The 26,414-nt window shown below is 49.3% G+C and overlaps 1 protein-coding gene across 1 annotated transcript; it reads left to right on the top strand.

Moving 5' to 3' along the window:
- Positions 1-985: 985 nt before the first annotated feature.
- Positions 986-26,414, top strand: TMEM72 (transmembrane protein 72; the record flags this gene model as incomplete). Its single annotated transcript, XM_080694080.1, has 5 exons — positions 986-1,055; positions 19,565-19,631; positions 22,858-22,929; positions 24,302-24,441; positions 25,936-26,414. The coding sequence occupies 5 exons, from the start codon at positions 986-988 to the stop codon at positions 26,412-26,414; spliced, it is 828 nt and encodes a 275-aa protein (XP_080550206.1).

The following is a 26,414-nucleotide window of genomic DNA, read 5'->3' as shown; positions in this document are numbered from 1 at the left end:
CATTCTCAGGACAACTAAACATGGATAATCATTCAATTCATCAGTTGCAAGCTAAGAATCAGCAAAAGCCCACCATGGTCCGGCTTTAGAGGTGGGCTCCTCAGTACAGCGCTAGGGAGACACCATACTCTAAGACCACCAGCCTATAGCACCTCTCATTTATTTCCTGCCAAAGTCACAAAGGCTCACAAGTACCTCTGGGTTTCCCCAAGGTCACTCAGTTAATTATTGGCATAGTAGTTGTTCTAGAGAAGAAACATGGAGATTTCCCACATCCCACATCAGGGATGCAAGTCACAGGAAAGAGAAGGACCCTATGTGGTGCAGACCTGAGCTAGGCATGGCTGGTCTGAGTCCAAATCCACCAGACTAGAAAAGCTTTCTAATCCACCTATACACAAAAGAAAGAAGCCTGGGACTCTCTTTAAAAGTTGTTTCTATTGATAATTTAAAGACACCCCGTCTCCCAGGGGTGCTCAGCACGAATCTGCAAGTGTGTGGTCACCCCAAGGTCCCTAGCAGGTACAAAGTCTAGGTGTAACTTTCTCAGCATTGCCTGGTAAGGAAGGGCCTGGGCTCCTCACTCCTCAGCTCCCTCCGCCCAGCCAGAAATGGTTAATTGCCAGCTCCGGGGCTGCCTCCAGCCCAGCCTTAATCGGCCTGATCTCAGGCAGCTGAGCTGGGGCGAAGCGGCTCCTTCAGGCCAGGCTGGGGCTGTGGGAGCAGCGGTAGCATTCTTCCAAGGTAATGATTAAGCTGAGCGTCTGCAAGGGCATTGGCTACCAGCTGGAAAGGTGAGCCCTATTTACACCTCCGCTAGGCTGTTGTGGCCAGGACTGGTTTGGGAAGACAGGGCCCCCGGGCTCAGGGGCTCCCAGCCAGCAGCTGCATCCTCCTGCCTGTGCACGGAGCATCCAGAGCATCTCAGGGTCAGAGCCTCTGCTGTGCCTGCCCCTGCTGGGACTCTGCCATCTCCCCTGGCACCATGAAGATCCAGGTGTTCTGGACTGGGCTGGAATACACCTGCCGCCTCCTGGGCATCACCACAGCTGCAGGTAAGACCCCGCCTCCCAGCTACTATCTCCAGCTCAGGGGCATAACAGACAAGGCCACCACCAGAGGGAGAGGAGCCAGCCAGTAGATGTTGGGCACAAATGACCACTTCTGCCCTTCAGTTTTTTTCCCAAGACCCACAGAAACACTCCTTTGAAGAGAAGTAGGCAGTGCAGCAGAGTGAGCCCGGGCAGGTTCTGTGAACTGAGCCTCAGATGGGTGCTGAGTCTCCGGCTGGCAATCCACCCTCCGCGCAACCCTGGGAACCCTCAGCATCCTCACCTATGCTTGAGTCAAGGGGTCTCCCTCCTCTCCTTGGAGGGCTATGAGGTAGAGGCGGAGGCTGGAGGTGAGGTGTTAAAGGGCAGGACAAACGTGAGAATTGGTGCCGCATTGTATAGTTAGAGAATGGTCAACCAAACTTGGTGTGTTTCACTCAACCACTGTCCTGTCTCAGGGGGAGAGAATTCCCAGTCACTGAGCTGCTCTGTGCTGGGGTTGGGGGCACATGTTCAGAGGTCAGACCTCCTCAGGTCCTCCCCAGAGCCAGCTAACCGGATTCACAGCAGAAACCCGGTGCCTCTTGATGGCCTGCCTGCGGGAGCACACCATGGGTTGTAGGGACAAGGAATGTCACAGCTTCTCCTCTCCCTTCTGCAGCTGGATCACAGGGCTGCTCAGTGGGCTGGGAGCACAGAAAGTTGGTATAGCACCTACTCCCCAAGGCAGAGCTGAGCCTTAGCCCCTGTAGGAACTAAGGAATAGATCTATGGGAAGCGAGCAGGCAGTGTCTGAGCCCTCAGCTCTGGGACCTGGGTCCCTTGGGATGAGTGGGAGCTACATGCTGCCTGTCAAGCCCTTTCCAGCCTCCAGACAAAGGCTTACTCAGGGGTCTTGCCGATTAGGAAGGCCTTCTTGCTCAGACTCACACAGGGCTGCTTTAGCCCCAGCCCTGCCATGGGCCCCACATGTGGCCTTGTGGAAGAACCACCTGGCCCCCTAGGCCATACTTTCTGCCCTGGGTGATGGCCCTGCTGCTCAGATCAAGGATGCAGAAGCCAGGCAGGACTAGAAGGAGCTGAGGACAAAGCCTCTTTGCTGAAGCAGGGCCAGTGGGCATCCAGGTCATCCCCAGGGTGCTGAGCCCAGCTCCAAGGTGAGCTGCCCTATAAGATTTTCTGTGAGTTAGAGCCAGAAGGGCTATAGAGATGGTCTAATCCCACCCCTCCTGATAGGAGATGGAACAGCTGAGTTCAAATAGGAGCCATGACCTTGCCCAAGGTCACCACAGGTCAGAGGGACAGGCAGCCTGGAACCCTGTCCTAGACTTTCCCAAAGGTCATGGCTCTGGCTAAAGCCCTCCCTGCATCCCAGGGCAGGGGTGGGTCTGCCATGGTCCATGTGAATAAGCTGATTGAGGAGCCAGTGCCAGATTCCTGTCCCCTACACATAGGGAATGACAACCCAGGCCCCAGCAGCCCATCCTGAGGAGGGGAAGGTGGCCCTGCACAGTCTTCCATGAAGGGTTAGCGTTCCAATCTATTGCAGTTAGTCTGTGACCACCCTGTTCCTTCTAGGCCTTAGGTTCCAAATGTACAGATCCCATTCCTTTTGGTTACCAGGAATCTCAGTGACTGATACCCCAGTCAGACTCCACCCAATGCTGAGGCCTGCCTCCTGCCTGCCGGGAAGCAGTGTTAAGATGCGGATATCCATCCTTCTAATGGCTTAGCTAAAGACAGCGTAAGAGTCTGATTTATCTCAGCCACTGGAAGGGCTGGCAGCCCCCACACACGTGTGCACACATACTTGCATTACTGCTCCTCTTAACCACAACCTTTATCTCTGCTCAGAGGGCTGCTGTTAATGCTGAGGACAAACCTCCTGCTTGGTTTTGATACAAGATCCAAGCTAAAAATAGGCTACAAGTTGCCTTTTAATGGCCAGTCTTTCAAGTAATCTTGCTGGGGCTTTCTAGAGCTCTGGGGAGGAATAGAGAGCTAGAGAGGGGCTTTGGTGCTCTTGGAAAAAGGCTCAGGTTGCTTCCAACATCATTGAACCCTGGCCTGCTTCCAGTGCATGAGATTTGCAAATTCCTTATTCCCTTAGCCTTTTTTGTGGCTGTTGTTTTTGTTATTGCTGTTTCTGAAATCCTCTGTTGAAAAATCCAGGCCTCAATCTAGGAGCACTGCAGCTAAAGAAGAAGTCACAGGCCTGCACTTTGCAGAAACCCAGAGGTGGGGCAGGGCCTAAGTCTCCCTGCAGGTGTGTACTCTCCAGAAGTTAGGATCCACATGACCAAGGGCTCCTGGGCAGCTCCTGAGAGGCTGGGCAGCCTCTAGTCCTGCAGCCTCCTGCCTAGACCCCTGTGGACAGGATCTGGGCTGTCACCAGGCTCCTTTCTCTCTACCAGATAGCAAGGCCCTGTGGCCGCAGCAATCCCTGCAGAGGGCTTCTTGCTGTGCTGTGTCCCCTTCACCGAGACCCTTTGGTGGAAGCCTTATTAGGGTGTCAAGTAGCCCCAGTTCTGGCCCACCTGAGGTCCAGCCCCATGACAGAAGCAGCTCCACAGCAATAGAATAGGGTACACGGGGCAGGCACAGACTATACCCAGCCAGAGTTTTCAAAATTAGAAACATCCATCTCCTGGAAAAGCTGTGTGCTTTCTGGGTCATCATGGACCCACTCCCTGCCATCACCTTACAATGGACTAATTTGCATTGCATACCTGGCCTGGGGAGGCATCGGGTGAGCATGGTCCTGGGTACATGTGTGACTTCTCAGTGCCTCTGTCACTGTGATGTGGCACCAGGTGCTGCCCACAAAGCAGATACACAGAGGCACTGCACACATGCCTGAGTGGCCCGTTGCCCCACCCCCACCCCTGCAGATGCAGGAACATCTTTGTGTTCATCTAAGACAGGACAAAAGCCAGGCACAGTGACACATAGCTGGAATCCCAGGATTTGGGAGGCTCAGACTGGAGGACCATAGGTTTGAGGCCAGCTTCAGCAACTTAGTGAGACTTTCAGCAACTTAGCAAGACCCTGCTTCAAAATAAAAAATAATGAAGGGGCTGGGGTATAAAGTAGACTGGATGGCTGTGACAACGGCTCTCCTGCATCTTGTGTGTGTGTAATAAAGGTACTGGGGTTCAATCCCCAGTACCACGCACATGTGCACACACACACACATGCGTGCACACACACACACACACACACACACACACACACACACACACCTAATAAAGCAAGGACATTCTGAGTGAGTACCCAGGGTCCTAGCAGAGGTAGTGCCTTGTGATGGGTTCTCACTACAGATTCAGCATCAGGACAGAGGCCCTGAGAAATGGGTTTTAACCGGCTGGGGCATGGTGGTCAGAGCTGCTCCTCCTCTACGGACAAGAAAGGACTCAGGGCTGGTCTTCAGCACTGGCTAAGGAGGAAGGACTGGCTTCCCTTCAGAATTTGCCTCCCTTATCCTCAGGGGAATCTCCAGGACTCTCTGGCCACTCCTCCGCCAAAAGAGAGTGAGAGGAGCGCCCACGTCAACACAGGTGCACATCCAGGCCTGGAGTAGGAAACAGGAAGAAAGCATGTCCAGGCCCCTCACCCACAGAAAGCCCTTCCCTCCCACCACGTCTTTGCACAGACGTGTGGGCTTCCCCCACAGAGATCAGACCAGAAAATATCTGAGTCCACATGGACAGAGCTTCCTACCTCTCCTCAGAGCTAAGAGGGCCAAGGCGGAGGCTTTCCCCCACACCCACCACACTCAGGGCTTTAATTTGTTCCCCGGGCCTCTGTGCAGGACGGGGGTTAGCTGGTTATTAGCACCATTACCTGAGTGCTTGCTGTGGGCCAAGCTCTGGGCCACATTTTAAGTGGAGCATCTCACTACAACCTTCTGTCCCTCCAGTAGAGCTTCATCAGGCTCATCCCCCTCCATTATACAGGGCAGGAAGCGAGCCTCATGACCAGGGAGCAGAGCGTCTCCTGATGAGGGTCTACTCCTGAGCCCCTGCTTTTAGTTGCAGTGAGTTAAAAGACATGTCTCTCCATATCTTGATGACTTTAAGATGCAGTATACAACACACACACACAAGATGCAGGAGAGGCGTTATTATGGCCACCCAGTCTACTCTCGGGTCCTCGCCTTCACTCTGTCCTGATGCACAGGCTCAGGTGGGAAGGGTCAAGGCGAGGCTAGACATGGCTACACCAAAGCATACAAAGGTCACCCAAAGCTTTTCAAACACAAAAACACCCATCTTGGCTCTGACCACTCATTCTCGAGCTCTGGCGTGTTTTAGCTGGAGCGACCATGGCCATCGACAGTCAAGCCCACTTCTGGACGCCACCTAGGGGCACACAAATCCGCACACATTTCCAGAAGGAACCCTCCCAATGGGGCCTTCCACCTCTGGGTCCAGAGGCATGTGGCTGGCAGCTTTAGAGTCATTATCATGCTGCTACCTCACAAATGCCTTCAGGGCTTTAGTGCTGAGCCGACTCCTGTAACAAAAGGGAAACTGAAGCTCGGAATGTTAGGGTAGCTTGGCAGAGGTCCCAGGCCAGTGGACGGAGGTCAGGTCTTGGAACTCCAGTCTGCCCAGTCACACAGCAGAGATGCAGGGGCCAAGGGAGGAGGCGTGGTGGGATCTAAAGAAGCAGTGTCAGCCGGGTGCAGTGGCACACTTCTGCAATCCCAGTACTTGAGAGGCTGAGACAGGAAGAGCACAGGTTTGAGGCCAGCCTCAGCACTTAGCAGGGCTCTCAGTAACTTATTGAGATCCTGTTTCAAAAAAATAAAAATAAAAAGGTCTGGGGGTATAGCTCAGAGGTAGAACATCCCTAAATTCAATCCCAGCACCACGAGGGGGAGAGAGAGACAGACAGACAGACAGACAGACAGACAGACAAAGAGAGAAAGAGAGAGAAGGATGGAGGAAAGAAGGAAGGAAGGAAGGAAAGACAGAAGGAAGGAAGGAAGGAAGGAAGGAAGGAAGGAAGGAAGGAAGGGAGTGTCAACCTGGGATCACTTAGGGAAGCTGTTTTATTCCAAGTGTTTGACCCATTAATCAGCTTCTCTGTGTGATAGATGCAACCACATTCTCCATAGCCTCTCTCCTGGCCACATACCATTTAAATGTGCAAATGATTTATTAATATAGATTAAGCCCAAAGAAACATTTAAAACCCAGGTGTTCTTACTTCCTACAGCTAATGCTTAGTTTGACCTCAGCCCCATTCAAAACCTTCAAGCAAACAAATGCTTCTGAAGCAACCATCTCGGGCCCTGCACAATAATTTCCACCCTCTAAAATGGTGATCCCCATGACAACCTCCTGCTGTTTGATAAAGCTTCATGCAACCTACATGTCTGCAGGGCCTTGTGACCTAGCTGGGGCCACAGCTTGTTTCCAGACATTCCACGCAAACTCTGACCACTCTCCTTTCCTGATTGGATTGTCTGCACTAGGAACAAGGGTTTGGTTTGAGTATTCTTTCTTTCTTTTTTTTTTTTTTTTTTTGCATCTTTGCATCTGTGTCTTTTTTCTTAGATGGAGAAAGCAGGAATCTGGAACTCCACATAAGAGTCATTCACTGGGTGAGCAGTAGATGAGTTTCCCTGTTATACAAGGTTGACCCATGGACAAGGATGGCAAGACATCTGCCATCGGGGGTCTGGCCAGGGAGGCAAATTTGTGAACACCCACCCACCACTAGGCCCTGCATGTGATTTGTGTCCTACCCCACCACTTTGTTCTTTTTTACTAGGTGTGTGACCTTAAGCATGTCACCTGAAGTTCTTTTGGTGTTGTTGTTGTTGTTGTTGTTGTTGTTGTTTTGTTTGGGGTTTTTTTTTCTGTATTGGGGATTGAACCCAGGGACATTCTATCTCCAAGAGCTACATCTCCAGCCCTGTTTTTGTTTTTGTGTTTGTTTTTTGTTTTGGAAACAGTCTTGCTAAATTGCTGAGGCTGCCTTGGAACCTGGAATCCTGCCTCAGCCTTCTAAGTACTGGGATCATGGGCGGCACCATGCCTGGCTGAAGCCTGAACACTGTAAGCTTCAGTTTCTCATCTATAAAATGGAGATAACTGTTGTATCTACATTGAAGCTCCAATGAAACAATGACTCAGACGCACACTGCTCAGAACAAAGCACCTCTAATCCCAGTACTTTGGAGGCTGAGACAGGAGGATCACAGGTTCAAGAACAGCCTCGGCAGCATAGTAAGACTCAGCATGCTAGAAAGACCCTGTTTCAAAGCAAAAAATGAAAAGGACTCAGGGTGTAGCTCAGAGGTAGAATGCCCCTGAGTTCAATTCCTACTACCACACATTAAAAAAAAAAACTTTCAGAGAAATGTGCACAATCCAAGGTGTAAACAGTAGGCTCCTCTTGTTGAATGAAATCAAGAAGGTCAGAGAAAAGAGCAAAGTAACATATAGCCCAGGAGGCTGGAAGAGCAGAGGGGGCCAGACGTTAAAGATTTAATCCCAGTGACCCTCCCCATCCCATTTTGAGTTTGTATAGTTAAAATCGAAACAGAGGAACTTGATTATTTTACACCCCATGTAGTGAGTAACCTGAAGGCTGTGGGCAGCACTCTTCTGTGTTTTTTGTTTTGTTTTGTTTTGTTTGTGGCTCAACAGTTCTTTCAAGATGATCCGTAGCTTTGCTTTTTTCTCTTTACCGCTGTATAGACTCTACATGTGAGACAACATCCAGCCCTTGACTGAGTCTGGCTGACCTGGCTGAGTATGATGTTTTCAGTTTCATCCATTTTCCTGAACATGGCATAATTTCTTTCTTTCTTTGAAATGTACAATGATGTACATTGTAATTTGACATCATATTGGGGTAAAGAGTGTCAAAAAATACATGCACACAATTCCTGTTGCCCTCCCTGCCCGGTCCCACCCCTATCATCCTCGTCCCTTAAGTCTTTGATTGGAATTGGTAATTTTGTATATATTCAAGCATTATTTCTACTATTGCATTCTTTATGACTCCATCTCCCCCTTCCCTTTCCTAATCCCCTCAGTCACTCCCCTGGAGTCTTGGCTTATCTATCTGCTTATCTCTCTAGCTTCTACATAAAAGAAAAAAAATAATACATTTACTTGGTGTTTGGGACCAACTAGACACATTTCAAAAGAAGACATACAAATATATGTCAATAAATATATTTAAAAATGTTCATCATCTTTAGCAATCAGGGAAATACAACAAAACTACATTGATATTCCCTCTTACTCCAGTTAGAATGGCAATCATCAAGAACACAAATAATAATAGATGCTGGCAAGGATGTGGGGAAATAGGAAACCTATTACACTGTTGGTGAGACTGTAAACTAGTACAGTTGCGATGGAAATTGGTTTAGAGGTTTCTCAGAAGACTGAGAACAGAACTACCATATGACCCAGGAGAGAGCTCCTGAGCATATTCTCAAAGGATATGGAATCAGAGACTTGCGTAACCATGTTCATAGCAGCACAATTTACAATAGCCAAATTATGGAACCAGCGCAGGTGTCCATCAGCATCAAGGTTTTTTGAATGGATCAAAAAACTTTGGTATATACACACAATAGAATTTTATTTAGCCATAAAAAATAATACAATCATTTACAGGAAAATGGATGGAACTCTAGAATATTATATTAAATGAATAGATACCTAATTTTGTTCTTCTTTATGGCTGAGTAAAATTCTATTGTGTGAGCCAGGGGTTGGATGCCGCTAGTCCCAGTATTTAGGAGGCTGAGACAGGAGGATCGCAAGTTCAAGGACAACCTCAGCAACATGGCAAGATCTTGTTTCAACATAAATAAAATAAAGTAAAATAGGCTGGAATGTAACTTGAAGTTGAATGCCCCTAAGTTCAACCTCTAGTAGATACCCAAAAAAATGCCACTGTGTATATATGCCACATTTTTTTCTACCTATTCATCTGCCGATGGAAATCTTGGTTGGTTCCATAATTTGGCTATTGTGAATTGTGCTGCTATGGACATGGATATGCATGTATCACTACAATATTCTGACTTTAATTATTTTGGAAAGATACTGAAAAGTGGTATAACTGGGTAGATGATTCAATTCCTTATATGTTTGGTTTTCTGTTTTTTAGTAACCTCCATACTGATCTCCATGGTGGATACACTAATTTAAAATCTCACCAACAATGTATGAGTCTTCCTTTTTCCCCACATCCTTGTTAGCACTTATTGTTTAAGTTCTTGATGATTGCCATTCTAACCTAATGAAATTTAGGAGAGAGACCAGCAGAGTGGGGAAAGCAATTGGGTGAGGAAGAATGGAAATAAAAGAGGAGATATGGAGATGGAAACAGAACAAAAAAATATTACATATATCACTATGAATCTTGCTATGATGTACAATTATAATGTACAAATAAAAATTATTTTAAAAATATTTTCTTTAATTTTGTTTAGCCTTCAACAAAGGACTATGCGCATACACACACACACACACACACACACACACACACACACACACAGGTGAAGCTGGATACCAGTGCCCAGTGCTGAGAAGTTGCTCAGGAAGTCTGGCCGTAGGGCAAGTAACAGTGAGGTAAAGAAATGTGGTACGAGCCAGGCATGTTGACACATACCTGTAATCCCAGTACTTGGGAGGCTGAGACAGGAGAATTGTAGATTCAGAGTCAACCTTAGCAACTTAGTGAGACCTTGTTTCAAATTTAAAAACAATAATAATTATAGGGCTGGGGGTATACCTTGGAGAGAAAATGGCCCTGGGTTTAATTCCCAGTACCAAGAAGAAGAAAGAAGGAGGAGAAAAAAAGAGAAGGAGAAGGATAAGAATGGTATATGCGCTGTGGCTCAATGGTTATTGTTTTCTGGCACAAGAAAAGCTGTCATGGGAAAAGTAGCAGACAGACACATTCTCTTCAAACAGCAAGAAAGAACAAGGAGCACATATCTTGGGTATTCCTAACACCAACCCGGAAGAAATTTCTGCTGAGGGCCCTTAAAGAAGGATGACACTTTAGTGAAAGACAATAGAGTCAATATTACCAAAAAGTTGTGCAAATCCACGGAATTCCTCTGTACAAGTAATGTCATCACCAAAAACTGATGTTTCAGATGAGACAGCCTCACATGGGAATTCCACCAACATTTAAGCAAGAAATAATATCTACTCTGTGTCCACTCTTCCGAAAATTTGAAGGAGTGCTTCTTGTTTTATAAAACCAGCATTTACATGGATATCAGATCTATACAAAGCTGTTATGGAAAAACTATGGGATAATATCTTTCATTAACGTAGGTCCTCCCAGAAAATAAATTTTAATACAATTCATAGATACACCAAAAATAAGAAATTTTTCTATTTTTTCAAAAAACATATATTTAAAAGTATTGCTGGGAGATAGTAAAGAAACCCTAAATAATGGAGACATATATGTTGTCCATGGATTAAATGATTTCATATTGTTAAGTTGTCAATTCCCTCTCCCCCAGAAAATTGCTCTACAGTTTCAATACAATCTCAGTGAAAGCCTCAGGAGGCTCAGGATTGAGAAAATTAGCAGCTCTTTCTAAAACTCATGCGGAAATGAAGAAACAGTTTTCGTATAACCAACACAACTTTGTAAATAGAGGGCAGTTAGAGGACTGACACTACCTGATTTAAATTTACTAAAAAGTGCAGAAGTCAAGACAGTGCAATATCAATACAAATAAAAAACATAAGTCAAAGGAAGAGAACAAAGGCCGGTCATATGTGAGAAGCTGGACTTGGACAAAACAGAAAGTTAATTTAGAAAATAATTCAGAAAAAAATAACTTTTTAAACATATGATGCTGGGAAATTAGTTATTCATTTACCAATGAACCTCTCTCTATACTTTGTACCATATACAAAAAAGGGGGCTCAGAATAGATCATAGACCTAAATGTAAAACCAAAAAACTATAAGACTCCAGGACAATACAACAAAATCTCAGCCATGGGTTAGGCAGAGATTTCTTAGATAGAATTCCAAAAGGTCAATTCATAAAATACTTGATAAATTGAGCCAGGTATGGTGGCTCATACCTGTAATCCCAGTACTTGGGAGGCTGAGCCATGAGGATCACAGGTTCAAGGCCAGCCTCCACAATTTAGCAAGGCCTTTTTACAAAATAAAAAATAAAAAGTACTAGGAGTGTAACTTGAAGGTAGAATGCTTCTAAGTTCAGACCCCAGGATCCCCCAAAATATTTTTGATAAGTTGAATGCCATCAAATTTTAAATTAAAATAATGTAGACATATGCCAAGAATGGGGACACACTCCTATAATCCCCGTGTTTGGGAGGCTGAGACAGGAGGGTCACAGGTTCCAGGCCAGCGCATAGTAACTTAGTAAGATGCTGTTTCAAAATAAAAAGGGCGGGGGTGCAGCTCAGAGGCAGATTACCCCTGAGTTTGATTCCCAGTGCTGCAAACAAAAAAAGAAAAAGTGAAACAGACACCTGCCATATGATCTAGCCATTCCACTTTCAAGCACTAGCCCAAGAGAATATAAATAAATAAATAAATAAACAAACAAACAAACAAACAAAAGCATGTGTCCCTACAAAGATTACACAGGAACATTAATACCACCTTTGTTTATAATGACCCCAAACTAGAGACAACCCAAGTGCTCATCAATAGGTGAGTTACAGACAGAGGTATGTCACTCAGTGGGTTCCCCTCAGCAATAGTGTTGCCATCAGCCTGTGGACCCTTGCCTGAGATGTCTTTAGAAATCCCAAAGCCAGCAGAGATGGGCCATGCTTGTGGATAAAGAGAGGCAATAAATACACATTGTGAGTTGTAAAGCTTCCCTCAGCAACAATATAAAGTTTTCCTTGCTTCCAAAGATATCCAGGGTCCGGATCACTGCGTGGTATGAAAATTCAGATACAGTGTCCTCTGGTGGCCTTTGTGAAACATCCCGTGTTACAGGTTGAATACAAGACACACATCAAAACCCAACCCAGCAATGGAGGCAGGACAGGCAGAAGGTCAGTCGTGAGATCAGCCCCACGCCAGCCAGGATGGGCAGCCGCAGACAGGCGCCAGAGACTGACGGAGGTGCTACCCGAGAGATGTTGAAGTCGATGGGACTTGGGGACACTTATGTCCCAGCCAGGTCTGGAGAGGGGCCCTGAGACAGGAAAATCAATGAGCAGTGTCAATACATTGAGGAGAGCTCTTTAACCACAATGGAACCACTAATGGGTAAAAATAAGCTCTCTCCTCCCCCAAGAGGACTGATGGGAACAGCCTGCCTCTTACAAGGGTTCTATTAGCCGCTGTCTGCCTTCACACAACACCATCAGTTACTAAAACAGAACTGTGGCTCCAAGCTCCAGCGCTGTTATTACTTTTGTCTTGCAGAACAGGAAGCAGATCAGACTCGGCCCTTCTGCTACAGCATGCCCCCTTGACCACTTTTGTCCACTCATACTGTGAGACCATGGCTTCAGGATACTCAGAGGTGGCTGCCTTGCCCAGGCCTGTAACAATGGTTCTCTACCTAGCATCTCTGATACCTGCCAAGCCCCAGGAAGGAAACTGAGAAGGAAGCCCGGGCCATGGAGAGAAGAAAGCACCTTTATTAGAGGCTGGACCCTGTTCAGCGTATGGAGGGAAGGGGATAAGACGAGAGAGGCCAGGCTGGTCTTTCAGTGGTTCTGTCCAGGCAGGATGCAAGATGTGTCCTGCGGTTGATCAGAAGTGGGCAGAGGAGTAGGGTACACAGAGCTGGGGGGAGTGAGGTGCTTCTGTAACTGGGGATCCTGAGGTTGGGATGACAGGGAGGGATGAAAGGAGTCTAACAGCCAAAAATGACAGTGTAGAACAGCACAGAACAGCTGTGCCCAGTGCCTCTTACCCCCAGCAGAAAGACAGAGCAGCCTGGTCAGGGCAGCTAGTGGGGACAATTCTTTCCCATAGATAATTTGTTATAATGAGGCTTTGATTCTGGGGATGGTGCAGCACTTGTCCAATTTTTTTAATATAACTTTATTGGAACATTGTAATTATACATCATAATAAGATTCAAAGTAACACTTTCATATATGCATACCTCACTTGGTGTGTTCCCTCCACATCCCACACCCTTCTCCTCCTCCCCATCCAAAAGAATTAAAGTTAGACTTGGGAGGCTGAGACAAGAGGATCACAGATTTGAGGCCAGACTACATTTAGCAAGACCCTGTTTCAAAATAACGAATTAAATAGGGCTGGGGTGTAGCTTAGAGATAGACTACCTCTGGGTTCAGTCTCTAGTACCACAAAAATTAAATTTAGAATACTATAAAAATACATGCATATGCATGTTTATAGCTACACAATACACAATAGCCAGTTTATGGAACCAAGCTAGGTGTCCATCAACAGATGAGTAGATAAAGAAAATATGGTGTATATACACAATGGAATTCTACTCAGCCATAAAGAAGAAAAAAGATATGTCATTTGCAGGAAATGGATGGAACTAAACAATATTATGCTAAATGAGATCACCTAGTCTCAGAAAGCCAAGGGTTTTATGTTTTCTCTCATATGTGGAAGCTAGAGAAAAAAAGAGAATACAGAAAAGATAACGAAGGGAGAGGCCAGCAGAATAGTCCTATCATGTCTCCATCACCAAAGGGTCAGTTTCTTTGTCTGAGGACCCAGCTCAGGAAATGCTCTGGGGTCACTCACTCCAGTGAATTGTTGGATCAGCCAACCTCACACTGGTTCAGTGCCCCATGGAAGCAGAGTTCCTGAGATGCCAAGCAGGCACCCATGAGCAGGAAGGTGGAGGACAGAAGGCGACCAGATCCCCTGAGTGCTAGAAACCCTCTAGTCCTCAGCTACCTACATCTCTAGATGCCGGGGCTAGAGGTGCCCACTTGCACAGCCTCAAAGAAGCCACCCTGCCTCTGCAGGGTCATGAGCACGTGAACCTCCAATCCAGAGCGAGCATCTTACGTTCTGAGTGAGCACTTCCTTAATTACGGAAAAAGCACCTTGCTGGTTTCAGGCTGAGCATCTCCTTAGTTTAGGATGACTGTCTGCTGTTTTGTGTCCTGGTCCCCTAGCCCTTAGCCTGCCTCTCTTTGTGCCAACGCTTCTTTCTGTGTTTTACGACATCCCTGCCTAAATCTGGACACCTGGCACAGATCTGTAGTACAATATCACAAAGCAAGGATTGAGCTTTTCTCCCCTAGGGTGTGGAGAGGCTTTGAGAGTAAAAAGGTCCACCTGTGCAGTCTTGGGCGACAAACAGCCAGGAGACAGGAAGGCCCAGCTCCTCCTCACACACCAATTCTATTTTAGCTCAAGTCCCCACTCCCAAATTTAGGACCACACTTCAGTTTGCTTCCAAAGTGTAAATCTTAGAGACCAGTTCCCTGAGAAGTGAAGCTTGTCCTTGGACACAGTAGACTGGGGCATAAGGTCCAGTGTGGCTGTCTGGGCCGAGTGCTGGACACAGTCCACAGAGTTCTCCTATAGCAGGGAATTTATCTCACTTTTTCCTCTTATTTTATCTGCTGGGAATCTTTGCAAAATATAATCGTGAATTGGACATGCTTTAGGTGAGGCGGTATCCCAAGATCCTCCATAAAGTGCTAACGTATAAAAAAAAACATATAAGTCTAACATATAAATCCACCAAAAGATATCATGCCCCAAAGAAAATCCTCAGACACCACCCACACTCCTCAGAGGATATATCTCCAAGGCAGGTGTGCATATAAGGTGTGTGTTGACCAGGGGCTACAGGACCTAGAAGCCTGGACATTGGCTTCCTGACAGTGAAACTGAAGATCCAATGAGCAGGACCAGAAGCCCAGCAGCCCCTGTACCAACATGCATTCCTATAAGAGTCAGAATACACACCAGACCAGACACCAGGACTTCCGTGCCAGGAATCCGGGGTAACTTGACAGTAGACTATGATGCTCTTCCAGCTACCTATGGCTGCAAAGCGAACCACTCCGACACTTAGTGGCACAGGGTGATAACCATGTGCACGCTCAACATGCTGTGGTTCTGGAATTCCGGCAGGCCACAGTGGAGATAGTACGCCTCTGCTCCATGATGTCGGGGACACAAGTGGGGTGCCTGGCCTGCCTGATGTGAGTGGAAATGGCTCCTGGAGGTTCAAATGGGGTTGCAGGTCTGTCTCTTGGCTGAGTTCCTGGGTTGTCACCCATGTCACATCTGCTGGAACTGAATGTCCAAGAGAAGTCCTTCATTCATCTGTTCTGGGCTGGCTGAGAAGGCTGAGCCAGTGGGGCTGACTGAACATCTGTCTCTTTCTCCAACCATCTCTCCACATCTGGTTGGCTTGGGATTTGTTATGGTTCAGATATGGGATGCTCTACAGAAAAGCCCATGTGTTGGCCGTGCAGTGAGATTCAGAGGTGGAGCGTGGTTGGAGGAGGTCTGGTGGGTGTGATGGAGTGTGTGTAGCCTTGAGGAATACATCTGCCCTTGGTCACTTCCAGTCTGTCTTTCTGTGCTTCTGGCTTACCATGAACTGAGAACAGCCTTCCTTCCTCTGCCACGTCCCCTCTGTGTTTCTGTCTTGGGACTGAATGACCATGGATTGAACCTTGAAACCATGACCCTGAAGTAAGCTTTCTTCCTCTAAGTTATTCTTTTCAGGAATTCTGGTCACAGGAACAAAAAAGCCTAACACAGGCTTCCTCATAATATGACGGTCTCTGGAGAATCAGACTTCTAACATGTTGAGTGACTTTCCCCAATTCAAGTGTTTTAAGAAGCTTAGTTAGAAGCTCTTTATAAATTACCATGGAACCAGGCATGATGACTAATTCCTGTAATTCCAAGACTTGGTAGGTGGAGACAGGAGAATCGCAGGATCAAGGCAAGTCTTAGCAACTTAGAGAGACCATATTTCAATATTGAAATATAAAATATAAAATACCCAAAGGAAAAAATACAGAAATTAGCCATAGAAAAACAAATACGTAGCCAGGCATGATGGCGCACACTTGTAATCCCAGCATTCGGGAGGCTGACTGTAGGATCATGGTTCACAGATGGCCTCAGCTACTTAGTGAGGCCCTTCATGACTCAGGGAGATCCTGTTTCAAAAATGAAAAGACTGGAAAATAGGGCTGGGGGTATAGCTCAGAGGTATAATGCCCCTGGGTTTCAATCCCCAGTACCGCATGGGAGTCCCCAACATTTACTTCTACATTATTCAACTTGACAAGTCCTTCCCAAGGGACCCTCCCTCATTGACTCCAGGGCATCAGGCGAGCCGCCCCTCTTACAGCCTGGATGGCTCGCATTCCTGTATACACTCTTCTTCACCCAGCTCTCTTGCTGCACTGAATACACCCCAGGGATAAGCCCTACATCTGGCTGCATCTCACTGCTGAACTAGATCCCAAATCACCCCCAACAAGAAGCCACAGAAAACCAGGTGGCAATGCCAACCAGGAGAGCCAGGAGGACTCTAAGAAGCAGTCTGGGGATGAGTACACAGACAGACAGACAGACAGACAGACAGACAGGACAGGAGCAAAGGGAAGGAATGTGAACCTCGGGGCTGGGAGGATCCATAGAAAGCAGACAGCCCCTTGGCCTGGATGCACTGAGAGCCTTCCATGAGAATGATCCCGGGTCCCCTTAATGATCATCAAGGCTGAGGACCAGAGCCCTGGCTTCCGCACACCCTCCCCTTCCTCTAGCCTGCCTAGAGCATGCAGAGTCTGGCAGCTATGGTTGGGAGACAGCCTACAGGTGAGTGGCCCACTCCTCTCCATACACAATGCGCCTCTGGCTGTAGGCTGGGGAGGCTGCCAAGGCCCAAGGAGGGCATATGTTTGGGCTTCCATGGGGTGGGTGGCTGGCACTGCCACCAGACATGTTGCTTTCTCTAGTTTGAATAACTGGAGAATAACTCTGTAAGATATAACTTATTCTGCTCATTCCAAAGACAGGAACCCTTGGAAAAAGAGAGGAGGGTTAGTTCTATTCAGGTCTCAGACAGGGGAGGTACTTCCCAGAGGTTACCTAGGTAATAATCCACAGACCTGGGATTTCAGCCCAGTTCTTATTTCTCTGCAGCCATTATTTTAATTACTTGTTGTTAGCACAAACCAGCACTGCCTCTACAGTGTTTTTCAGATGTCTCTGTTGGTCTTGTTTCCACGTGAGGTGGACAAAACAAATGGTATCAAAATAGCTCTCCAGCCAGGCGTGGTGGTGCATACCTGTAATCCCAGTCCATGGGAGCCAAGACAGAAGGATCACAGGTTGGAGGCCAGCCTCAGCAACTTAGTGAGACCCTCAGCGACTTAGATTCTGATTTAAAATAAACACATACACTCACACACACGCGCTCATAATAGCTCTCAAGATGCCAAAGGATGCCAATAAGGAACAAGAAATAAGTTCCCAAGACCCTTTCCTGCTGTCTGCTGGTCATCCACCACAAACCCAGGCAAATCTGCCAAGACCACCCATGTGACTTGAGTGCCCACCTGTCTTAAGTGTGCACAGCTGAGCCAGGTGTGATGGTGCACACTTGTAATCCCAGTATTGGGAGGCTGAGACAGGAGGATCACAGGTTCAGAGCCAGCCTCAGAAGCTTAGTGAGGCTCTCAGCAACTTAGTGAGACCCTGTTTCCAAATAAAATACAAAATATGTCTGAAGGTGTAGCTTGGAGGTATAAAGTCCCTGGGTTCCATCCCCAGGACCACACACACAAATATACCCATTGGCCCTAAGTGGATGGCACAGCTATACCCATTGGCCCTAAGTGGATGGCCATTTCCCAGCCCTGGTAGGAGGACTCCTTCCTGCTAGGCCTGGTCCTTTGAACCAAAAATTAAGGAGTGGATTCAACAATCACCTGTGATATGCTGGGCCCCAATTAACTCCCAATTAGTGATGTGCTTGACCCCAATTAGCTCACAACCATTAGATGCAGGAGGTATGATGGAGAAACTGAAGCTCAGAGAGAGCCAGCAACTCAGCAAATATGTGAACCATGAGCTGTGACCTGGGTCCCCACAGTTAACTGGTTAGCTTTGCCTGCATACCCTCTGCCTCAGTTTCCTCTAATGTCAAATTGAGTGACAGCAGCTCTTTCACATGAGACTGTCACAATGACTAAATAAGGTAGTAAACACAATGTGTGGAGAACTGAACATGACACATTAGAGACTGAACAGACAGCCCTTAGCCTGCATGACACACACATACACAATTATGCATGCTTATTCTGATGCATCTACAGTCACACACACACACACACACACACACACACACACACACACACACACTGTATCCAGTGCACATGGCCTGAAGCCAGAGGCTTAACTCTGGTCTTTTCAGTACATTTCTTTGGGTGATGTACACAAGGTTGCTAAGCCTTTTTTGCCTCTGTAAAATAGGAAGAATTGGCCTTTCTGTGAAATGGGAAGAATTGCCCCCTTTGCCAGGGAGCCAGGACATGTGCATCTCTGAAGTGTTACTCAGGTAGGCTGGTGCTGTAAAGGGGCACAGCTCAGACACATCACCAACCTCACTCTGCACCAGCCAGCAGGCAACTGGAACCTGGAGCAGGTGGGAGCCCACTGTTCTGCCCCTGCAGCAGGGGAATTCTCCATCCAGCACTTCAGCACAGAGCCGCCTCCTTTCCCCTGCCCAGATGGGAGTGCTCAGCCACTTGCAGGTTAGAAGCTAGCCCCAGCAACTCCAGCCTCCCCCATGGCCCCCAGAGGTGGGGGTGGGGTGCTGGCAGCTTCAGGGTTTCCTCCTGGCTTCTCAGGAGGCAGCACTGAAGCCGCGGAGACCAAGGGCCTCTCCAGCCTGGGACACCGGGGATGGAAGTTCACAAAATCTCTGCAGGGAAGAGGGAAAACACCAGTGCCCAGGGAAGGGCAGGGACCCAGACCACACACGGGCAGCAGGCAGGCCGCCCAGGCCTTTCTCTAACAGATGAAGCCACACCCCAGAAGGTGTCATCAGAATCCAGCAAGACCGCAAAGTGCCAGGGCGTGTCACCCGTTAGGGGCAGAAAGTGATCTGAGCTGGAGGCTGATGCTCTGTCCATGTGGTTTCCCATCAGTGACTGGCAGGGTTGGCTCTGCACTGGTTGAGAAAGCCCTAGGAGCCAGGAAATCCCAGTGTGGAGAGAACCAGGAGCCAGCACATGCAGAAAGGCAGGCCCAAGACCAAACCCGCCCTGGAGGAATGGAGGGTCAAGTGTTGGAGCTTGCACACCAGGTGCCAAGAGAGGTTTGGTGGAGAGACGAGGCCAGGCAGCATCTCCTGGGGACCCACTCAGGAGGCATGCTGTCTCCAGTGCCTTTCCAGCCACAGCCACTGGTGCCACGTGCAGAAGAAACTCCCCTGGCTCTCAGTCCAAAGCCAACAGGCCCTGCCCAGGGCGGTGCTGTGGTGGAGAGCACTCAGGCCCACTCCCCCTCTCCTGTCTTCCTCAGTGTTGATCGGCGTGGGCACCGAGACCTTCGTGCAGGGGCAGTACAGAAGCCTGGCTTTCTACCTGCTGTGAGTATGTGCACTCATACCTTCCTTGCCTGGGTGTTCTGCCCCAGCTCACCCCACAGCTCTCCACTCAGATCAGCCTAGAACAACCCTCTTTGCCATGCCAAATGCATCCAATCCCAATGTGTGGAGAGCTGACAGGGCTTCTCCAGAGCTCCTGGCTTGGAAAGGCCATTCTATAAATCAGTCCTTTGTCCCTCCATACACCCATTTACATACCTGTCCACCCATCCACCCACCCATCTATCCACCCACCTATCCATCCTCCTAACTGCTCATCCATCCAACTGATAACCACACATTCATATACCCACCCACCTACCTCTCTATCTACTCACCTGCTCATCCATCAGCCTACCCATCCATGCATTCATCTACCTATCTATCCATCCACCCACCCACTTGTCCATCTATCTTCCCACCCATATATGCATATATCCATCCATCCATCCATCCTTCCATCCACCCACCTACATACTCACCCATATACCTGCCAACCCATACATCCATCTATCCATCCATCTACATATCCACTTACCTATCCATCTCCCCACCCACTTTTCCATCCATCTGCCCACCCATATATCCATCCATTCATCTATCCACCCACTTACACACTCACTCATCTACCTGCCAACCCATATGTCCATCTGCCCATCCATCTACATATCCACTTACCTATCCATCTACCCACCCATTTTTTCCATCCATCTCCCCACCCATATACCCATCTATCATCCACTCACATCCATCTACCTACACACTCATCCATCCTCCTGAAAATCCATACATCCATCTACCCATCCACCTACTTATCAATCTACACACCCACTTGTCCATCCACCTGCTCACCCACCCACCCATCCATCCATCCATATATCCATTCATGCATACATTAATGTATTCACTTATCCATCCATCAATTTACCCACTCATCCACCCACTAACTTACCCACCCACTCACCTATCCCCCATCAATCTATGCATTGCTTCAATCGTGTGTGTGTGTGTGTTACTGGGATTGAACCCGGGGTCATTCTACCTCTGAGCAATACCCCAGTCCATTTTAATTTTTGTTTTGAAACAGAGTCTTGCTAGATTGCTGAGAGTCTCACTTTTTACTGTCCTTGGACTGTGATCCTGCTGTCTCAGCCTCCCAGGTACTGGGATCACAGCTATGCACCACCACATCTGGGTTCATTTCCTTATTCAGTAAACATTAGCAGAGCTCTTGTTTAGGAAGAGCTGAATCAGGTCAAGAAAATACATATATTTGAGCTCCTCAAGTGCAGTTAAGTGTCTAAATGACACCATTTCACTGTCACAGTCCTGGAGAAGTGCATACTGGCCCAGTTGTGCCACAGCCCCATCCTGAGAGCCTACTAGAATTTCCTCCTGACATTAAAGGAAGCCCATGTCTTCCAGCCCCCAGGTGCTGAAGGAGCTACTAAGCGGAGAAACAGTGGGGAGAGAAGGGTATTTCTCACCTTTTGGTCACTACTGTGACTTCTGACTCTCAAGCTGCTCTCGCCCCCTTGGCCTCCAGGCCATCTCTACCTATTTCTGCATCCTCAAGATGGTTCCTTCCTAGCATCCTTCCCTGGTGCCCTTTCCCTGAGCCTGAAGTCCCTGCTCACTGGAAGTGACTGTCTCTTGCTTTGGATGCCCTCCACACATCACTGTCCCTGTGGGACCCAAAGGCAGAGCTGGGCCTTCCGAAGCCTGCCTAGCTTACCATTTAGTTCCAGGACAGGTAATGCAGACTGCCTTCCACCCCTGCCTCGAGGGCACCCCATGCCCACGTGGTCACTCTCCAGTCCAGTCCTTGCAACGCTTCTATGATCCGCACTCTCATTTCACAATCAAGGAATTGAGACTTAGAAAGGGCAAGCCCCTTAACTAAGGTCACACAGCTGATCATTAGCAAGGGCAATGGAAACCCAGCACTGACACTCCAGAGCCTGTGTGGCTAAGAAGCACTCCAAAGCATGTGCCTTTTCTACATCCTGGGACAGTGGGGAACACCGAGGCTTCAAGCCCCCTGTCTCACCTCGCTCTGTCCATATCCTGTTCTCAGCCTGCAGATTGGTACCCACTGCCTGCCTGCCCCATCTCTGACACCAGTCAGGAAGGCTGAAGGAGTCCCTGTATTCCTTGGCCTTGGCTCCCTCCACAATTGGGCCCAGGCTATACGGAGGATCCAGGAACCCCCTTCCTTATTCACAGACTGATGGCTCTGGCCACATATAACACCATAAAAATAAGATGCCACCAGACATAAAAGAGAAGAAAGAGGGAGACCTTCCAAGAATGACTGGCTTGTCCAAAGATGCGTGGTACCTAACAGCCTCCCATGTGGCAGAGGATGAACGTTCTGATACTTAATGCCCCAGAGGCTAGGAAGCTATGGTTTTGCAGGTGCCCCAGGAGGTTCTGCTTGGAGGGTCCCTGGAATATGAGTGCTTGGAATCAGATGTGAGGGTCAGAAGGAGCCTTGAGCAGCCTTCCGGTCACAATGGAGGAATAGGAGACAGGGCCAGGAATCTGGAAGGCCAGAGAGCAGGGTCTGAACTCAGGCAATGCCGGCGAGGCCCGAGAGAGTGGGAGCAATTCTACAGCTATTTAAGGAGCACAGTTCACAGATTCTGGTGACTGAAGAAGGGGGAAGAAGAGAAGAAAGGGGGTGGTCCAGGGCGGGACCCAGCCAGGCAGCGACTGTCCTAACAGGAGGAGGGACACACTTGCCACTGTCTTCATGTTGCCGTCACCCGCTGACCCAGGCTTCTTTCTCATCCTGTCTACACTGGCTCTCACCCCTCCAGCACAGGTCCTGGCATTGGGACGGTACCTGGACAATGCATCCAAATGACAAGAACAGGCCAAAAGGTCCTGCTCAGCTGGGCATGGTGGCACATACCTGTCATGCCAGTACTTGGGAGACTGAGATAGAAAGATCTCAGGTTCAAGGCCAGCTACAACAACTTAGAGAGCTCTCTGCAACTTAGTAAGGACTTGATTCAAAATAAAAAAAAAAAAAATTAAAAGGGCTGATGGTATATCAAAGGTAGAAAGCCCTTGGGCTCAATCCCCGGTACCAAATAAAAAAAGGTCCTGGTCAGCTGTCAGTATGTGGATGGAGTTGTGGGGAGGTAAAGTTGCTGCAAGACCATGGCATGGGGAAACCCACAGCTCAGAGCTACCGAGCTCCCTCCCCTGTCTCCACCTGCAGGTTCATAGGAGTGACAGTCTCCGTGTGCGAAGGGGCTTACTTTGTGGCCCAGCTGCTGGACATCTGCTTTAAGTAAGTAGTCTCTGGAAGTAGCCCCGCCATACCACTCACCCACTCACCCTCAGCCCCAGATCCCCACCCAAGGGACTATGGGAGGGAGTCCCGTATGCCACCATGGTCAGGCTCTCCTCCAAGCGCCTGGAGATGTGCTCAGGCTCACGGGCTCAGTCACCTCCCAACTTCAGGAACCAGCTGACGCCTCCACCGGAGGCCTGCCTCCGCCCAGATGCCCCCAGGAAGTAGTGCTGGTCGCTGGGCCTTGGTGTTCAACAGCTCGCCCCCAGGGTGAGGATTCTGCAGAGGGTTCAGGCTCAGCTCAGAGTGAGGAGCCTTCAGGAGGCGGGGCTCAGGGCTGGGGGCCCTGCAGGACACTCACGCAGAGCAGAGCTGGGTTCAAGAGCTGGCCCTGGTTCTGCCTCCTGCCACAATCCAGGGACAAGTCCAGGGTTTTGAGCCTCTGGTCACAGAGGCCTCATGACTGCTCAGCTGACAATCAAGGTTAGAGGGAGCCGTCCTCACTGTGGTCACGGGCTGGAGCCTGGACGAAGCTCAGGGCACCTGGAGCTGCGGGTTTCTGGGTGGTCAGATCTGGCTGTCACAGCACCTCACAAAGTCACTGGCTGCCTCCCAGGCTCCCCAGCCCTGACATAACTGGCTACTTTGTTCTACTACCAAGGAATCCTTAAACTTCTTGGGGGCGGAGTGGGGCAGGAGGGGAAAGGATCTTGGAAGTGAAGGATCATTTTTCATTCTCAGGATCCCCATAAGCATGCATCACACAAAAATGACCACCAGGTGGAACTAGTGAGCCATGGCAGAAAGCCTCTGGACTGGGGGCAATGTTGGGTGTGGGCTCAGCTGGCAGGAGTAGGATGCAGCTGTGCAGAGAGCCTGCTTTAGGCCAATTCAGAGCATGAAGGTGATGGGTCAAAAGGCAGGCACTTTCCTCCTTTGGAACATAGAGGCAGCACCCCTGAAGAAATCTGTTTATCATCAGACCTCTGCCATTGCTGTATAAGGTCCCTGTGTACTGATGGGGATATGAACCCTTGCAGGCCAGATCCCATCTCATCTTGTGTCTAGGCAAGGTTCAGCAAGCAGGTACAATGACACGCCAGCCTGCTTATCCATGTGACCAGGCTATTTGTGCAGGGCACAACCTGCACCATAATCCTAGCACCAGGTACATTCTCTGCCTCACTGCAGACTCCCTAGTGGCCCCTGAGGCACCTGCTACCCTTCCTTCCTCCTGGGAGCTCCCATGACTCCTGCCCCTGCAGGGCATTCCACCAAGGGCCCTGCAGAGGTCATGCCCAGGGTATTCCCAGCCTCTGCCTCCGCTGGGTGTCCTGGTGCCTCTGCCAACCCTGGTCTCCCTTCCCAGGTGTCAGCCGGGGAGCCTGGCCCACAGAGCGAGGGAGAAGGCCCGCTGGCTGGGCTGCTTCCAGAGGTTCCTGACCTACTTGCTGCTGTCAGTGGCCTGCTTCCTCCACCCTGTCCTGGTCTGGCACGTGACCATCCCAGGTAGGAGCCAAGGACTGCAGGCCTGACACCATCCCAGGCACCGGGTCATAAGGTCCCTCAGATATAGCAAGAGAGGAGGGGAGGGGCTGTCAGACATGCTCCATGCTGGCTGGGGCACTGTTGTCCTTAGAAGCGCATCTGCCCTTCAGGTAGTGGTCCAGAGGCCACGCCCTCAGGAGGACCTGGCCTTCCCTCGCAGCGACTGCACCTGGCCCAAGCTTTGCAGGGCCATGAGGTGGTCAGTTCTCAACCCCAACCCTTCCATATCTCTCCAGCACTTTCCCATTCCCTCTAAACTCCTCAGCCTGATTTGGAAGACACCGTGGTGGAATCCCAAAAGAGTTCTGTAACCCATCTGCTTCTCCCCACCCTGCTGGGCAGCTGGTTTCTGACCACACGGCCCAGAACTCGGTGCTCACAAGTCTACAGTTCTGCACCTACCCTTCTTTTCTAGGATCCTCCTCTTCCAGCCCATATGTAAACGTTTGTGCACCCTTCAGGAAGACAAAATTGAGGGGCCGAACCCTTCTTCTTCCTGCCAATATTTTTTGGGGACATACATGCTGCAGCTTCTCCTGGAAGATTCCAGAACAGAAGCAAACCCTTGAGAGGTCAGAAAAGCCCCAGCCCTGCTCCCTGGAGAGCATGGCATACAGAAGAGGCTCTGGCCACCTCTGCTGGACAGGCAAGGCTCCTGGCAGGAGACCCAGTGCAAAGTGCCACCTCAGCCCAGGTCAAGGAGCCCCTGGCTGGACTCCCTGCATCTCCACCCACGGTTTGGCTCTGTCTGGATTTTCTGGTGAGGAGGCAGGCACAAAGGGAGATGTCTATTTCCAGGAATAAAAGAAAGCCAAATTGGGGTGGGGTCCAGTTTCCAAAACAAGAGTCTGAGTCCGTCAAAGTCACAACCTGGTTGGGTGTGGTGATGCACATACCTGTAATCCCAGTATTTGGGAGGTTGAGCCAGGAGGATCTCAGGTTCAAGGCCAGTCTCTACAACTTAACAAGATCTTCAGCAACAGAGCAAGGCCCCATTTAAATTTTTTTTTTTAATTTTTTAAAAGAAATTTTTAAAATTTTCTAAAAAGAAAGTGCTGAGGGTATAGGTCAAAGGTAGAATGTCCCTGGGTTGAATCTCTAGTACCAATAAGAAAAACAATTAAAATGCATGGCCTGTCTGAGCAAGATCCTAAGGGTAGTGACGTGAAGCTGGACAGGCTGACCAGGGCTGAGTGTCCCCAGGAGGATGGAGGTCAGAGAGACCCTTCCTTGGTGTGCAAGTAGACCCTAGTTCCCTGGCCGACAGTCAGGGTGAGGGCCCCTGCAGGCAATGGCCCTGATCACAGCTTCTTGGCTGGGCCAGGCCTGCCTGCGTCTGCTGGGGTGTGTGGAGGCTGGAACCCTAGGGCCCTGAGTGTGTCCATGGGGCACCATGCCACCCCTGTAACCCGAGGAAGGCATGTCCAGCATCCTGACCACCCCGGCCTCTTCCAGGTTCCATGCTCATCCTCACCGGCCTGGCTTACTTTCTGCTGAGCAAACGTAAGAAGAGCAAAGCTCCCCCCGAGGCACGGGCCCCCCCTGAACAGTACACAGACCCCTGTGGTAGCGCCGTGAGCACCACAGGCTACGGGGACACCGAACAGACCTACACCTTCCACGGCGCTCTCAAGCAGGGCCCTGGCTCCCTCTTTACCCATGTGAAGAGCATCCTGAAGGGAAGCGGGAAGCCTGGCCCCCTGCAGCCCTCAGATGCCGCGCTGCTGGAGCTGACGTTGGAGCCAGCTGACACCCTGGCCAGGAAGCAGGTGCGCTTCGAAGACAGTGCGGTCAGGATTGTCCCGTCCATCCCTGAAGACTTGGGTGACGGGGACAGCGAGTCAGAGGAGACCACCTCAGACACAGCCCCCATCATCCCTGCCCCCCAGTCCCCACTCCTTCTGCCTTCCTTTATGGCTACAGATCTGTTCTGA

The sequence above is a fragment of the Muscardinus avellanarius genome (genome assembly GCF_963383645.1).
Source record: "Muscardinus avellanarius genome assembly, chromosome: 4".
NCBI lineage: Eukaryota > Metazoa > Chordata > Mammalia > Rodentia > Gliridae > Muscardinus > Muscardinus avellanarius.
This window is presented reverse-complemented; position numbering and strand designations above follow the sequence as displayed.